At 30.7% G+C, this 14654-nt stretch overlaps 1 protein-coding gene across 3 annotated transcripts in view; it reads left to right on the forward strand.

Annotated features, from left to right (window-relative positions):
- The first annotated feature begins 457 nt into the window (after positions 1-457).
- The window catches only part of LOC117122893 (AT-rich interactive domain-containing protein 1A-like), a 23570-nt gene continuing 9373 nt past the window's right edge, over positions 458-14654 (forward strand). Inside the window, exons 1-4 of one of the 3 annotated variants that reach the window (XM_033268664.1) lie at positions 458-568; positions 3055-3141; positions 8492-8559; positions 11345-11393. In XM_033268664.1, coding sequence (XP_033124555.1) covers positions 512-568; positions 3055-3141; positions 8492-8559; positions 11345-11393 — 261 coding nt within the window. In that variant the 5' untranslated portion in view covers positions 458-511. The remainder of the gene's footprint in view (positions 569-3054; positions 3142-8491; positions 8560-11344; positions 11394-14654) is intronic. The other 2 variants (XM_033268665.1, XM_033268666.1) reach the window with 2 other exon arrangements.

Raw genomic sequence — 14654 nt, forward strand, 5'->3', positions numbered from 1 at the left:
TTGGAATGCATCTTGACCTTTTGACCTAGGGATCAGTACATAACAGAGGGCTTTCTTTTTGTTTGTTAAAGTTGGTTTTATCCTGGAAGTGTGTGTTGCTGTTGGTGGAATAAGTATAGAAATCATTGAATGGTTGAATAATTAATAAATCAACATAATTAAATAAAATGAAAGGATGTATTCAACACAAATAAAAAAGTATATATATATATATATATATATATATATAATTCTGAATATATTACTTTTGTATTTATATTTTTATTTGAACTATTGTTTTAAAGCCCAGAATGTCATCTGATATTTAGGGGCCTTTTCTGTCCACTCACATTTTTACTATTAACCATTGTTTGAAAATAAAAATACATTCAACAATAATTATACAAAATAGTTACTGTACACAACAAGGGATAAGCATTTAAAAAAATAAAATTAAAATACTGATGATAAAGAATTATATTGTTTAAATTTGTTGCAGGAAAATGTGCAACTGAAAACAGAATTAAATGCAATGAAGAAACAGATTGAAGAGACGGACAAGACGGTTACTAGGCTACATGAAGAACTCGTAAGAGGAGTATTTAAGTTCTTATTGTTATTGTATAAATTGTTTTAGTGTTATTGTTTGTATTATACTATAATATCATTTTATATTAATTTGAGTAAGAACCAAATGTGATGATTTCCTCTCGAGACGCGTACACAGATCTGAAAGAAATATATCGTAGCGTCATTCTTTTAAACGCCTTACCGTTATTGACATTTTTTGAGTTCCCTTTTATGTTAGGTAAAATATCGTAAAGAAATAATTTTGCATATCTACAAAATATTAGACAAGGACTTGTAGCACTGCAAAAGCAACACATGCATGAGCATTCATTAATTCAAATTATGTTAGAATAGTACAATGAAAATATTCAGTATATATATATAATTGTTGAAGGTAAGTGGAACTTACCATTTCAGTGGTTGTGGCTGATGCAAAGGGGTACTGTATGTTCACTAAGTATAACGTAATAAAATGTAATATAAAGAGGTCATATTAATCACTAAAATAAGTCAATATGTGACGAATATAGAATGTTTACATCTATCACAACATAATAGCATGTACTGTATAATCCAGTTTTTTTCTGCATTCTTTATAAGTAGGCTATCTTGCCTGCTTTTCTCAATATTATAAACCAAATTATTGGCTCACAGTTCTTCATTTAAAAGGTAGTTTGTCTTTCATTTACAAAGGTTTTTCTACAATTATTGTTTAAGACCTATTAGTTTTTTCTGTATTCTTTATCAGTAGGCTATCTTGCCTGCTTTTCTCGATATTCTAAACCAAATTATTGGCTCACTTTCTTTATTTAACATGTAATTTGTCTTTTATTTGTAAAGGTTTTTCTAATTTAGAATATTATAATCTTGTATATATGGCAGTATTTGGCCGACTGGGCTTGAGCGACTGGGCTTGCACTACATTGTACAGACAGATGGCTAATGAGAGCCCAATATAATCGACTGTGATTGGAAGCCATAATAGTAAAGCCATCATTATTAATCCTTGCATAATTAATGATATGTTCCTGACTTACTATACTGAAAGGAAGATATTAAAAGCTATGTAACTACCATAGCTTTATATCTTAAAGGATAGAGTTCTGACAAATAATATAAGCAGTGGCGGCACTAGGATTTCCCCAATGGGAAGGGGGGGTACTCATAAGGGTGGGTGGTTTTGGCTGATTCTCCCGATGAGAGCAAAGTGGGAATGGTCGGACGTCGCTCAAAATCTTTCAAGTGTTCCAGGGAGCGAATCCCCCAAAAGTATGATAATTTAGGGATTTTAAAGGCTTATTTAATCATTTTTAAAGTCTATTTAATTATGTAGAAAATACTACATATAATTTTTTTTCCTCCCTGACGATTTGTGGTTTTTCTCCCCAACGGTGGGGTGGGGGGAATTCTTCCAAATTGGGGGATAGCCTCGTAGCTCCATCACTGAATATAGGTCTATAGCTCTAGGAAAATTCTATTGTTTATAGACAAAAATGATGGACTTAAAGTACTTAATACAAATTGTTATCTTCTAAATCAAAATATATACTAGCTGAGTTGTGTTTGTTAATAACTACAGTATTCTGCACTATACATATTTCATCAACAAATCGCTGAATATATGCCTCTATGAAAAGTCACTTTACACTGCCTATTAATCTCAAAATATACAAGTCCTCATTTACCGTTCTCTTCATCCTGTTCACCGTACTATTTCAGAAGTAAGCCACTCTTCGTCGGCTATAAAATATGCATGTTAATGCGAATGGACGGTGCTTTGAGTATGATAGCAGACATAGTGTCGTCAGGACAATGTATTATGCAAATTTGAAACACTATCTCATTACTTAAATCAAAGGAAAACTGGAGTAATTAGTTCTTGAACTTGTTAGAGGCTCTCCATCATTCACTTAGCTGTCATTAATCATTTCTGTACTTGGGAAGCAAAAAACAATAATAAGATCTTAAGTTTTTCTTAAGTTTACTTGCCGAGGTCCACATCAGCCCCGCTATGTTGAGCGATTGGGGCTTTGGTTTCATTTCAAGCATTCTGACTTACGTTTGGGAAAGGGGGTTGAATTCTACACTGTTCACTTATATTTCTAGCTGTCTCTGTCAATCCAGGAGTAGAAAGCTGTATCAAATATTGGTTGCAAATGATTCAGAATAAAATTTGTTGGTGTTAAATTATTTGTGGGTTAGGAATCCTAACCCACACAGAATGAAGGAGGTTATGCATTGTAAATTTATGTACATGCATCCACTGAACAAGATGCTTATGAATGAACAAGCACCATGAATACTTAATGTACAAACTACCTGTGCTATACTGAATAATAACATATCCCATTAATAATAATATTTGAAAGGTTAGTGTGTAGGTTCTTCTCTTTTTTTTTAATAGGCTGAATTGTAATGTACACAGGGCCAGCAATCTTAAAGTTTCTCCCAAATATAATCCATGAAAATTAATAACAATAATGTTATTTTTTATGTTCTATTCAGCTGGAATTCCAATCATTACAGAACGATGTGGTCAAAATTCCTGTCACCAAGCATGACGTCGGGGTTCAAGCTGACCTTCCTATCATTGTAAGTCACTGTACCCTGTATTTTTTTCGCACACAATCTGTTAAGTATTGCAATACTAATTTGTCACTATTTTTTGTTCGTTTTTTTAGAAGGGTGAAATATGTATTATTCACATAGATATCGTAGAAACTGTGTTTTGCTGTTATACTGGGCACCATATAGCACTTTATATGTTGCAGTACTGTATGTACCGGTAACTTATGCAACATTGTTAGTAATAGGCCCTTTCTAAAAGTGATAAATGTGAGGTATGATAAAAGGGAACTTTAGCCTTTATGCAGAGTTTTATCATTTAAAGAAGAAAAGACTATTTGCATTAATAAATGTTCTCTTTATTGTTTTAGGATGAGGGAAGAGAGTACATTTCCGGTGCAACTTTTCCCTGATATACCACATGCATGATTCATAATCATTATTATTTAAATCAGATCCGTTTTTACCATTTTACAAAAAAAAAAACTACAGTATATCATTTTTACTTTTTAAACATGGAATAGTAACTGCATAAGGAGTTGAAAAACATGTGCTAATATGTGTATGCATCTAAATGATATTTGAAACACATACAACCACAAATTTTGGTCAAGGACCCTATTCTAGAACCTCCCTCACCCTTCAGTGCGCTGTTCTCATAACCCAGGCCTACTCTTGATTATTTTATGGTAAATTATACTTGGTTTTAAAAAAAAATATAATTTGCCCAATAATATAAAGCCAAATGTATAATTTTTTACTATTTCAGCAGAAAATATTTATTCCAGCTTACTATACTAACATGGGCTATTAATAATAAGTAATTAAATGTTGTAAATACATATCAACTACAAATAATTATTGAGGCCCTGCATTTGAAGTCCTCTGGTTCGCTGACGTCATGGCCCTGTCCTATTACTTATCTATTTTTTAGGGTGGAATTGTGTCTGGTATGTTTTAGAATACTGTAGTATTCTTAACCTGATTAATACAAGGCCATATCAATCTGTATTATGAGTATGATTAACCTGATAAAAGTTCAATTACCAGTAATGAAAAAGAAAAATGCTTTTGTCCATATTAAAAAAGATAGTGAGTGAAATACCCTTAGGCTTTCGTTTACAAAGATGACTATGTCACACAGTTGTAGCTAGGCCTTGGCCAAACCTAGGCATGCAAATATACAGTACTCCAATTTCAGAACCGATTGGATTTCTGTAGCCTCTGCTGCTTCTATGGTTTTTTTTTTATTTTGATAGAAAAAAATGTAACCGATCATTTTATGTCTAGATGTAGTTGTCTGCTCCTTCAGGTGGTAATTAGATACTTCAGAATAAACTATGTTCTTATTGCTTGCTAAAACATGAACCACTTGCAATTATTTTAGAATACAGGTTACATCCTCCATTTTGTTTTATTTTTTTCTTTAATCTTAAGCAGGTTTCTTCTATTTCAATAGCATAATGATATAAAGGTTGTTTTTAATTGGTACCTTGTCACATGACCTCTCTTTCCATCAGTTGAGATCAGTGATTGGTCAATTCATATTTCATTTTTCGTAGTTATATCTTTGTCCTTGGCCACTATTCTAATGCATTCCTTTGTGCTCATTATCATCAGATCGAATAATTTTTTATTCATATTAAATGAGGTATTTTGTTAGAAAGCATATAATATATGTTGACAAGTTGACTTATTTTTAATTGTTTTATTATCATCATTTTTAATTATTTATTTGCTTTTTGTTTAAAAAATTATTTTTACTACATCTAATCTCTATCCTTTTTATTTTCATTCATCATTGCTCCTATTATTTTATGAGTTGCAATAATTTTTCTATCATTCTTTTATGCTATATCTCATTCCCTTGTGTTTGAAAACTATAGATGTGTTTATTTTATCCATATTAAAAAAATTTAAAACACTTTCATTTACTTTTGATAATGTGAAAACAATTGGGCTAATAAAAAGTAAAAATCCATTCCTAGGGATATATTTTGAACCTTCCTCCTATCCTGTCCCTCTTGAAGATTTATGGATCTTTGTCCATCTCTAATGCAACATTACAATACTGTTTGTGTATAGTCGTCTAGTGTAATATATAGCTGTATTCATCATAGTCAATTGTAAATAGAAAAAGTTAAGGATGTTTACATGTTCAAGTAACAGAAGGATGAACTTGGATTCAGCAGTGTGTGAGATAGCCTACTTATAAGGAAACTTGTATACTGTTGATAAGCTATCCTTCATCATGATCCAAATCCACAAAGGCATTTCAAAGCAATCTTGGATGTTAACTGTGGTACCACCCAAAGGAAATGCGTAGTCATTATTTTTATTGATATTATAATTATTATGATAATCACTAAAATCCATGGAAGTATATTAGCATGGCCCTACAGCTTACAGTAGTTAGAGAGAGCAGTCAAATGGTAATCAAGGATATTTGACTGAAATCTCAATGGAAAATACATCTAGATCTCAAAATTATATTTGTCCCATTAAAATCGTGCTATTGTATATTATTTTCACTACATATTATAAACCTATATAGAGTTTTTTTTTAATGGTTTTCTTAAACTCATCATTGAACATCTAATGTTTAATGTAGATATTAGGCCAAATATTTAAAACAAATATATTTTAAAATTTTTGTTTATATATATATATATATATATATATATAAACACTCTTGTATTTTTTCCATTTCTATTGTTTTATGTAAATTATGCATTTTACTTTGAATATCAATGCACCAGCAAACAACCCAAAGGGTGATATTGGCATAAAAATAAAAAGCCTCCATAATAAAATTAATGATTATCCTATTTTTTTACTCATCTGGGAAATTCCATCATGAATTTTCTGTTAGAAATTTACCATCTCGTGTATATCTTACTGTCACGTCTCTACATCCTACAAGCTTTATTAATTTTAGCGCAATGTTATAAATATCAATAAATCAAACTTGACAGAATTTCTGATATTTATTTCATGTCGCATAAAGCCTTTCCAAAGACTTTATTTTTATTTTACCTTAATAGCCAGCAGTGGTAGTGCCATCAAGATTAATTTATATTTGATCAGATGTTTTTCGTCTAATTTTATTATCATAGACCTTTCTCATGTAACAATACAGAAAATGTTGAGGTTTTTTTTATTCTAGTTAGATTATATCAATATTTTTATATAGTTTTTATTTATCTGTTTTCCTGTATATAATTAAATTATTTGCGTTTACATTTAATAATAATGTAAACGCAAATAATTTAATTATATACGTCTACATTTAATAATAATGTGAAGTATTTAAGTAGTATTTTAAGGAAGTAACTCCTTGCCGGCCTTGAGGCTCATAAGTGTTGGAGCTTATCCCTAGTTTCTGTAGCGTGAAGCAAATGAGATTGTGTTATTCATTCTGGGTGGGATACTAGTCCACCACAGGTTTACTCCCAGCAATTTTCTGGTACCTATTGATGCAACTGGGTGATAAAGCGCCTTGCCACAAGGACACAAGCGAAATGCACAGCGAAGGATTGAAACCCCGACCTCGAGGTTGGGAAACCAGACCATTCCCACTGCGCCAAATCTCTTCCACCATACTTAAGCCTATCTTGTACCTTTATTAATTTGAAAACCATTTTTTGTCGAAATATTTGCATTGTTAATTACCCCGAGTGATTGGATTCACTTCACACACTTCTCATGAGCCTCTGTGGCCCACCATCAATATTGAACGTCATGCAAAAGTGCAAACTCCTTCAGTTTGGGCAGTATGCCAAGGCAAATGCCCGTAATGCAGTGCAATTCAATATACATCAGACCAGTATAATGCACTTATATCAGACCCTTATATTCAATTAGATCCTTCTATGTAAATCCTATGTATTACAGGGTGGCGAGAGACAGACAAATGCTTGCCATCTTGCTTCTATAACGCAAGTGAAACAGACCATGTTAGATTTCAACTCTGATTCAAAGGTTGAAATCTGTAATCACAACCACCGTCCCAACCAACCCCTTATAATTTTCTTGTTCTATCTCTGTTTGCTGACTTAAAATAATATATTCCAAATCAGACAGACCAAGTAGGGCCTCATCATCATAAAATTATAACATTTCTGAATTTATTTTGTAATGAAATAAGCTGGTCCATGCAGCTTTTATACACGTTATCCCTTGGAAACCATTTTTTCTCTCTTATTTGTTTAATCATTTCCGTTTTTCCAAACAAACTTAATCAAATACCTTTGGTTCATAAGATAATTGCCTTCCAGTTTGAAGATTTTTTTTAAAGACTAACATAATGAGACAAGTTTATTTCCGTTCAATTAAACAGCAACGTATTATTCCTTAGCAGGATGGAAAGTACATTATAACATGATTAAATTACAATTCAAATATTAAAGAAACAAATATTTTAAACATAACTTTTGTTATCTCTCCATGGCATGAATTACTAAAACCTATATGCAAGATATCTTTTTAACACACGTGGTAATGAAATACAGTTTCCTCTCTGTCTGAAACAACAAAGGCAGTAAAAAAAAAAATGCAACAAAGAATAATCAAACAAAGGCTTACCATGTTGTTATAACTTATAAGCAGCTAGATGAAGCTTCTTCTAACCTATGATGCTCTAATCTCCATTAATTATGTGTACGCTTATAATAATTATAGTTGTAGATTTCATTTTTGTTTCCATTCATTAATGATTTCTATTTATTTTTATGTCCGTTATCATTAATTTTTTTTTAAATATCAGAAAATAAATATTTATATATTTTTAATATATTTTTATTTTTTAAGTTTATATTTTAATTTGTATTTTCAGTTCATTTACCTCATCCTCATTTGTAATAATACGTATTATTTAGAAGTAGATAATTTTTTTAAAGTATTGATAAATTATGTTTAGATACTTGTTTCTATTAGCATAGAATATCCTATAGACATTATGTTACTGTATACGTATTTGAAGTTGGAAATAAGACAAATTTATATTAACTAATTCTTGACCAAATTAGTAATTCATTTACTATTTGTATCAATATTTTATGAATTATTTTGTTTTTATTGAAATATGCTATGTATGTGGCCCATAAGATACACATTAATTCTTTACATTGAGAGGGGTCATTGACCTGAAATGACCCATAGAATGCTTGCATGTTTAATAATATTAAATGTTGGATTTTGTCGTCGTAGAATAATGTATGAATTTGTGCTATTTATGGAAGCTATCTATTGACTGAATTTGCTGTGATTATCTTTGCTTGCTTGTGTTGCACAGCTCAATGCTTCATTCTTTTGCTCTCTCCATCTATTACACAGTGTTATCTTTGTTCTACATGTATCTCTTCATTTTCTCGTCTAGTCCTACAAAGTCTTTAAACCGTCATATATTCCACGGCCGAGAAAGTTTCGGACACGCTCAGAAGTGAGGTAAAGAATGATTGAGCATGTTGGAAAATGATTACTTTAGTCTGTATATGATTTAGGTTATGAAGTAGGCTATTACAACCTGTGCATGGTTTTTGGTTCTTTCTAAATTAAAGAACCATCAGATTTCTAAATTTAGGTATTTTTATTCACATTTACTCACATCAGAACCTTTATAGAAAATTAATTTCATTTCAATTTTACAAATCATTTACATCCCACCTTGAATTTTGAATGAACATTTATAGTAATGCATTTTTATAAAGCACATTCCACAAGCAAAATTTAAATTAGAAAAAAAGAATTATAAATTACATGTTACTAGAATAGATAAGATGTGATCTAAGTTCAATAATAAAAAAAAAATAAGTTTCTTTAAAGTGAGTTAAAAAATTAGTAATTCTTTAAAATGTAACCTGTAATAAAATCTATTTAATTCCTCATGTGCTACACTCCCACACATAAGTAATAATGCAGGGCATGGAATGCTAATTTATTCAGTGCACATGTGTATATTATGCAAATTAGCTGCAAAGCAACTTCAGCTATTAATACTACATTATGGCATGACGTGATTCCAAGATGAGCCCATTCGTCATCTTACAGTAGGTGTATCTGAAGAAGACATGCTCTCAAAACGTGATATTATCACACATGATGCATGTACCAACCATTGAGAGGAGCATTTTCTGTGTGAAGATAGTAACATTGCCTATGTAAGTTGGCTTTACTTCCTGATCATGTTTTGCATGATAACAATTTCTCAAAAATGCATAAAATATTTGACTGGAACATGCAAAAATGTATATCTTTGTATGCACCATGTGTACACACATTCGTCTACAACATAATTAACATATGTGTGCTCACGTATTGATCGCAAACTGCACACTATGTTTTTTTTTTCCACTCTGAGATTATTACACATGTGCACACGTTATTTCTATCCCTTCCAGATGGAGGTATAACTTCCATGACACAACACATTACAATATACTTAATACCCACTTAATTGGGAAATTACTCATTAGCTGGCTACGAAAACTCACCCAGCATAGATTTTTTTCTAGGGTCATTTCTCCTATGACTATTAGCATAACATCATGTGTCTGCATATCAGGTACCACAATAACAGACAGACATGTAAACACATATGCTTAAAGGTATACTGTACTGTCTGGAAAGAAGTCAAAGAAAATTAAATTATAATTTAAATTGCTCATTTGAATGGATCAAATAAGTCATCAACTTCCTTCAATGAGACATAAGAAAGCAATTCGGTTTTTGCTGACTGAAGACTTTTTACACAAAAAAAAATAATTAAAATGGATTAAATGACAATGTAAGCGAACTGTATAATTAATTCAAACACTATAGGAAGGTATTATTTATTTTTGTCCTTTAATTTGATAATAATAAAAAAAAAAAGAATGACGATAAAAATATTGACTGCAGATGTGGCCTTCAGAAAGACATAATAATTAGTGAAAATTTTATATTTTGTATCAATTAATACCAGCTCTACGTCCATACCAGTTGCAGAGGCAGGGGGATGAAACAGCCCCCACCCCCATCCCCACCTAACGAGGCAAGACATTTCTGCCCTGTCAACCTCAACTTGTACCCAAAAAGAAAATGTTTAACAAAATTCTTTAGACGCATTATACAGTACAATCTGAAATATTTGTGAAGAACCTAAAAAAATAACCAAAATTGCCCAGTTTTTGTAGGCATTAGGATCTTAATGCCCTGGACCCCTGTTGTGTCAGCCGGTTATTGTCATACCCGCTGATTGTGTTTTACTGTATCTAGAGACAAACACGGCAACACACATACCAATTGTAAATAATATATTTGTGCGACACACTGTTTCAAGGTTTTTATATCACTGATGATTAAATAAAATAACCAATTTAGATAAACATTTGTATAATGCATTTCTCATTAGGAAAATGTGCCTTTATACTACCCTAACAAGTTGGATGACAGTAGAAACATATTAATTATTCAAAATAAAAATTAGCAGTTTTTAATCATTAAATGATTACTACTCACTTTTAACATTTTTATGTATAAAATGTAACATTAATAATAAATATTAATAATAATAATAATAAATAATTATAATAACATCAATAAACACATACCTATAACATTATGACAAATATCAGTTAGTTGCTGTGACCTGACTAAATTATATGAACCATGAATGAAGCTTCCCTTATTTTGAATTCATCATACTGCACCTAATCCATAAATATAATATTTGTAGGAAATATTTAATTTATAAGGAGTTTTTTTGTAATCTAGAGTACTGTACCTAGTTTGCTGAAAATATAATTTACTTCTTGTTAATATTTAAAAATTGTTTAGTCATCTAAATGTAGTTTTAAAACGTTTTTTATGTTAGCATAGTAATTTTATTTTAGTGGAAATCTCTCAAGTTTACATCATAATATGCATAAGAATACATGTCAACCAGTCAGAGATAGAGATCACACAGGATCTTTACACTTTTAATGAGTATAGATTATGAGTGGGCTCAAAAGTATTCATGATGTGAGATTGTCAATTTACTGACACATTTATGACTTACAATATATTACTCTGCAAGAAATTTATTTTCAGCAAATTAGGTATAAATTTTAATTTGTTTATTTTGTGTGCTGTCATTATTTAATGTTGTGCTGTGTTTAGAAGCAAAAAAAAAATATTACATTATATAGCGTGCCTGATTTATGATTTTTCTTTTTCGTTTTTCTTTCCTTTGATATTTCCACCGATAAAGTCGTATTAAAGCTGCGTTTGAAGAGTATATGCGGATAAACGGCAGAAAGGTATTCCTAACCTCCGACCTGTAATTTCTTTTCAGCTGTCGACTGAATGCTTCACACATCATGCCTATTTGATATGTGTACTCAGCACGCGAGTATTTTGCACGCGATTATTTTGCACACAAGTATTTTGCATGCCAGTGTGCGGCACGTCTGTATTTTAGTTGTAGTATTTCATGCACTATTTTTTTTTCTTCTAAGATTCATTCTCTCTTACCTCAGTAGACTTTTTAAATTATATTTTTAAAGAGCTTTGTTTGTGTTTTAATAGTCATGACAGTATAACTTCAACAATTTAAACTTGGGTGTGTAGAAATTATGGGGTTTATCGATAAGTTTGATATAAGTAAGAAACAAAAGTTGTGATACAAGCCATTGCAACTAACTTTATTTGTTCATCCTCAGGAATAAATAAATATTATATGTAGAATAATATTAATAATAATTAATTAAAACAGTTAGAATATAGTTACTTAATACATTAATAATAATAATGATAATACTGTAGTATATTAAAATTTGTTTATGCCATAAAATTAAAATTTTGTCTAAAGTTTATGTATAATTTAGTTAAACTAATTAGTGTATGCAGGTTTGATGTTTAGAAAAAAAAAACACAAAAAGAAAACATGTGAGTAATAGGCATCATGTTTGCAAGATATAAACAATATAAATGCATTCTTGTTTTGATAAATTGTAGCATTGAATGTATTTGTGCTTGCACAATACACTATGATGACATGAAATTCTTAAGAATATTTTTTTACATAGGTAGATACCGATGCTCACAGTAAATTTGTAATGCACTCGCATTTTGTTGGCTCTCAAAGCCTGTCATGGACCTTTTAACACCGATCTGTATGTGATCAACACTTCATTGAATTTCTTATTATTTGTGCTTATTCTTACAATAGATAATTTATTTGAGAGGAGTCTATTTATGTTCGCATTTTTTTAGTTTGTGTCACAAAAATTTGTATGGGTTATTCCATTGTCAATATAGGTGCTTAAATTGGGAGGGATTATTAAATAAGGTTTTTGTATTTTAGTAGAAACATTTTATCACAATATAAATTGTATCAAATGATCTAAAACCTGTAGATAAATTTAAAATTAAAAAATCGCAAGAATACTAGGCGAAAACAAACTTTATTAAATAAGATTCCCAGGTGATGGCTTATGATGGTGCTGACTTCAAAGAAGCCTGTAAAACCACCAAAAAATGTGATAAAAAAATACGTCAAAATTGGTAGAAAAATAGAAAAACTCCAATAATGTGTTATCAGAAATAATCGCGTCCTAAATGTGAAACCTTGCCAGTAACAATATATTTATAATATTTTTTATGCAATATTTAGTGCAGATCATCAAGCTGTTAATTCTAGAACACCTGATGACCAATATGTTTTGAAAATCCGTATTTCAAAATCCTTTTATTTGTCATTTATGTAGGAAATTACAATTTCCTATTTAAAACATTAAAAGAAATATGGATATAAATTAATTACCTGATATCCAAAGAAAAACATATTGATTTTTATACTTCAAACTAGTATAGTAATAATAACAAATCCAAATGTCTATGTAAAGACTACTGGAATATTAATGCATCTTCTGAGGAAAATATTTTCTAGTTCAAGCTCTGTCCTTTTTTTTTTAACTTTCTGAAGGGAGGGCTGGTTTGGTCCCTTCCTCTAAATCTGGCACTGATTCTGTGTAGTTCATTGAATATTTGAGGGTTTTAAGGTGTACAGTACTATACCATACCATATCATAAGAGAACAGAGCTATGTATTTTAGAATAGCCGCCTTCTCTAGATTTCGGTGTATGGCAGACATATGATTATACGAATTGGATGAATAACTATGTAAAGTTATTTTATATACCGTAGTAACTAAACAAGGTTCAATATCAGATGCAACACTATTATAGAACATGGCACACAACATATTTTCACAAAATAGCATTATTAAACATAATAATAATAATATTTATTTAGCTTCGAAGCTGGAAGTGAGAGGCTAGTTTGTGGCCAAACAGTTGCCCATGTCCCTGGGCAAGGCACCTAAATCTGCATTGCTTCCCTCCACCCATGAGTTTAGTGAGTGCCTAGTTGAATAGTACTATGCAATGCTGCGTTTAGAATTATCCGCAAGAGGAAGGTGGGGAGGGAGAAGAAATATAGAATTTGGACGGTGCTGCCTAGGAGACTGATAATTTTTTTTTCTGAACAATTGAAGTGTCAGTGAAGTAATAATGTTCAAATCGTGCAAACTCTACAACAAATTCCATTCTATAAGCCTAGAGAGCTTCACAAGATCCTTTGATTGAAAAATCACTCTCTGTTGTACCAGCAGAGTAAGAATGAATTAACCACTGTTTACATTGAAAACATCACAGATTTGCGATAGTCGTATTGCAGTAATTTCCGCACCATCGATCATATAGAATATATCAGTGAATATGTACATACTGTAGTAGACTGCCTGAAGAACAACATTAATATGGTGTAACAATATTGTACATAATCAGTTCTATATTGAAACCTACAGTACGTTTTAGTGAGTGATTATAAAAAAAACATTAATATTTGTAGTGCTTGTACTAAATTTGAATAAAAATTAGGAAAGACAAAATACTTTTTATCACCAATAATACATTGCATATAGGCCTACTATAATACTCTTACTATTTTCATTGCATAGACCCTTAAATTGGCTGCTAATCCATTTATATGAATGTCATAGTAAAAAGTCTGCAAATAAGCAATACCTAATTTGTTTTGAGTGCCTCAGTGGAAGTTGTTAACTTATTTGTTCCTTCCATAATGGGCAATTCAATGTTTCAATTTAATGTTTGAGGTTTTTCCAAGGTTTACCACATGGGTAATATCAGCAAAGATATACTGCCATGAATAAAATATAATATAACCTAAAATTAAATTGAAATTGAAATTGTTCATTTAATAGTACCTGAGACAACTATGTAAATATATATAAAACTTCAAGGCTGCATCTGCAAACATACTAAAACTCTGGAGAGGCGTCTAGTGTTGCCAAAAGTAGTTTTATTTAGTACACAAATGTTTCCAGGTATCGCTCTTCACCAGATAAATATGTATTTGTATAGTTGTCTCAAAAAAGAACCACATAAATTACCAACATTAAATAAGTTACAAGTTAAAATGTATAAACAGTTTCAATGATTTATGGACATTTACTACAAAAGTTTTTATTTTTGTGGCCAAAAATTAAATTTACTGT

This window comes from Anneissia japonica, unplaced genomic scaffold, assembly GCF_011630105.1.
Source record: "Anneissia japonica isolate Jap-2015-1 unplaced genomic scaffold, ASM1163010v1 scaffold287711_len853857_cov187, whole genome shotgun sequence".
NCBI lineage: Eukaryota > Metazoa > Echinodermata > Crinoidea > Comatulida > Comatulidae > Anneissia > Anneissia japonica.